General features: G+C 30.8%; 1 protein-coding gene across 1 annotated transcript; it reads right to left on the bottom strand.

The window, feature by feature from the left end:
* Positions 1–535: 535 nt before the first annotated feature.
* Positions 536–2,713, bottom strand: LOC131618209 (jasmonate ZIM domain-containing protein 1-like). Its single transcript, XM_058889475.1, has 5 exons — positions 2,369–2,713; positions 2,153–2,276; positions 1,130–1,389; positions 933–990; positions 536–831 (listed from the first exon to the last, which is right to left on the bottom strand). The coding sequence occupies exons 1-5, from the start codon at positions 2,535–2,537 to the stop codon at positions 726–728; spliced, it is 717 nt and encodes a 238-aa protein (XP_058745458.1). The 5' UTR covers positions 2,538–2,713; the 3' UTR covers positions 536–725.
* Positions 2,714–3,560: the final 847 nt, after the last annotated feature.

Here is a 3,560-nt window from a genome sequence, read left to right as displayed (position 1 = left end):
TGTGTCCAAAAATTATAATAAGAGTAAATAGATAATAGTAGTAACAAATACTAGTATATGATTTTATAGATACACATATAGATAAAAATGTCTATCACCCATCACTTGGTTGTTGTCCTTTTGGAAACCACAATGAAGTCAACAAAACTTTACAATTTCAAACTTGGCGGATTTCTTATTTCCTCATGCATCACGTTGCATTATTATCTTCTTGCTTCTACTTTTTATATACCGCGTTGCATTATTAAGACATAGCATAATCATATATTCTCCACTCTCTTTAATTTTTTGCAAATTAATTTTCATCCACACAATATATATGGCATGTTCAAAACAAAGAATCAACTTGCAATTTTCTGTTACCCTACATGGCCACAAATTTTTTCTTTTCTTTGACAATTTGCTTTCTCTTTTGGTTAACTTTCAACCTATAGATAATCTCTAGGTTGAAAAAACATTGTGAACACAAACACTTTTTTGGTTGAAATTGTATGCATAAAGAGACAAGTTATATATACTTTTGCAATTAGGAATATTTTAATCTAAATATTAATCAATTTCTATAATAAAACTAATTAAGTTTATAGTTTGGTTTGATCCCAAAGCATTGGACCTAATTGATTGACAAAATAATACATACAAATATATATATATAATTAATAATGCATTTCTTATAAACCTATATGATAGCTAAAACAATCTTCTAAGAGCCTTAAGTTAAATCCCTATAAGTTAAGGTCAAAGTGTTGTTGATCTTTAGGTTCACCTCCTGAACTATTATTACCCTCATTTTTGTTATTGTTAATTTGATAAGGTCCTCTAGCAATAACCCTGCAAAAATAAAATAAAATAAAAAAATTAATTAGCATTGACTAATTAAAATTAAATTTACAAATAAAGTTTAATTAAATAAAATTAATAATGGTCCTTACCTTTCTTTTCTTTTTTCAAGAAATTTAAGAAGTGAGGCTCTTCTTGGATATCTCATATCTGTTTATTGACATAAAATTAAATGTTACATTAAATTAGAGTATGAATTTTTTTACATGCTCTTGCCTGTAATCTTTGTTAATATGATTAATGAAGATAATTAAAGATGCTAATTTAATTAATTAATTAATTAATTTACCTGTAGAATTGGTTTGGTTTTCTGGTTTAGATGTTTCTAAGGCAGTGTTTGGTTGGGGAATTTGAGGTTCCTTTGATTTTGATTTTTCAGTTGTGATAGGTGCAGAGGGTGGATTTTCTTCTGTGTTTGGATTTTCAGAGGCTAACTTTGTTGCCAATTCCATGATCTCGGTTGCGTTGGCGGGTGCAAAAGCGTCGAATACTAGCATTTTCCCGGCGTAGAAAATTGTCAGTTGTGGCGTCTTAGGAGCCGTCGTCGAACTATAAGAAAAATAAACAACAATAATAAGAACATTGTTTAAGAAATAATCTAGATCAAAATGAAAACAGATCTCATTTGGTTGAGACAAGACAAGAGCTACAAAGCATTGCAGATTCTTCCTACAATTGATGTTCAATAAATTTAGACTATAATTTTGTTTTGGTTATGAGTTACTAGATCTTGTGATTCAACCTTAAAAAACTGATCTGATCTGATAGCAAAAACCTAATAGTCAGGGTCATATGGTGTCTGATGTGAGATTCTTAACAGAAACACACCTAAAACAACCTGGTTGTCAGATCGTATAGTGTCTGGTGTGAGATTTTTATCAGAAACGCATATAGAACAACCTATGCATCTAGGACAACCTGATAGCCAGGTCATATAGTGTCAGATGTGAGATTCTTAAAAGAAACACATATAGAATAACTTGACAGTCAGGTCATATACTGTCTGATGTGAGATTCTTAACAGAAACACATACAGAACACATAAACACATATAGAACACGGATTCACAATTCAACCAAAATTGATCTCAAGTACTATCCGAATATTTCGACCTTAGCTAAAAGCTCATAAACCAAATTGTTCATAATCACTTTGTTAATCAGATCTACTCACACAGTAACAAATTTCAAAACTAAATCATATAATTCATTCACAACCTATCTCATAGTCAATTCACATAAAAAACTTTACTTTCTATATTGGATTAAAATTCATAACAATTGCATAAATCAAAATTGTCACACACACATACCTTGTATTAGATTTCTTAATGCAAGGATTCTCCACAAGCTGAGGAAGAGAATCCATAGCAGATGCATTTAATCTCAAACCACCTTCTGAGTTTTTCATGTTACCAAACAAATCCTTAGCACCTCCTAAAAATTCCAAACCAAAAACAATAAGCAAAAAAAAAAAAAATCACAACAAAAAAATTTCACAAACTTTACACAACATTTCTAATCCGTACCTTTAGGGTCAATTTTCCCAAACATCCCAGAAGCAGAATCACCAGAAATTCTCTTCTCCTTCAAGAATTGACTCAACATACTACAAGTCTGAGAGAATTTTAACCTCTCCGGCGCCTTACCGGCGGTTGTTCTCCGGCCATCAGACAAACTATTAGGCAAACCAGTCATTTTCAACAGAACCCACCAAAAAAAACACAAACTTTACAAGATTCAACACAAAAAAAATCAAACTTTGATGTTTGGTTAATGACCCTTTGGATTTTGAAGTACAGTTTTGAGAGAGAAATAGAGAAACTGAAAGTGGTTTGTTTGTTCCTTGAAGTTTCTCTGGTCTGAACAAAGAGACCATGTGGTCTTTATCTTGATAAATTTTTATTTTTTTAGTAAAGATTTTTCTTTGAAAAATTAATAAAATATTAATGTGCGTTATTAGTATATTATTTTTGGTTTGAAGCACGTGTTTTTAATGTGTGAGAAGAGTAGGCAAGGGCTTGGTTGGAAGTACTGTTTGGGCAGTGGGAAAGTTCAGACAAGTAGCACACACAAACACACGAGAAAAACAAGTGTTTTTAATGACAATAAATAAATAGAAAGTAGAAACATTGATGTTAATGTTAACCATTTTTCTAGCACTACTCCACTTGTTTAGTTGTTTGTGTTAGATAGAGAGAGAGATAGATACACAATTTTTTATACAGGATCTTGACATAGTAGGCAAAGAGAATGAGTACATGAACAAAATAGATTATTATTAATTTAAAATTTAAAACCGTATTATTGTAAATATAGTGTATATGTATCTAGATTTGTATTAGATTGTATTAGTACTTTTTAAAATTTAAAAAATTAGAAATTATAGGGTTGTGACGTAAAAAAATACCCGAGTGTATCGCAGGTTTGAAATACGACAGAGTCGTTAACGAATTTTATTTATTTAAAAAGGAAAATAAAAATATCATTAAAATTCACAAAACAAAAAGAAAATGGTTGTCGCCGCAAGCAAAAACGGGTTCGGAAGTCGAATATGCAAGGGCAAGGTATCTTAAAAACTCATGATGGGGCAATCATTTCAAACGCATAGTAAAATAGTCATTTCAAGAATTGGTCAATCTGAAGCAGTCATTTCAAGAATCAGTCAATCTGAAGCAATTAAATCAAGAATCAGTTCGTGTAAAGGAGTCGTCTCGAGAA

The sequence above is a fragment of the Vicia villosa genome, linkage group LG7 (assembly GCF_029867415.1).
Source record: "Vicia villosa cultivar HV-30 ecotype Madison, WI linkage group LG7, Vvil1.0, whole genome shotgun sequence".
Lineage (NCBI taxonomy): Eukaryota > Viridiplantae > Streptophyta > Magnoliopsida > Fabales > Fabaceae > Vicia > Vicia villosa.
The sequence above is the reverse complement of the archived record's forward strand: the minus strand, read 5'-3'. Positions and strand labels throughout refer to the sequence as shown.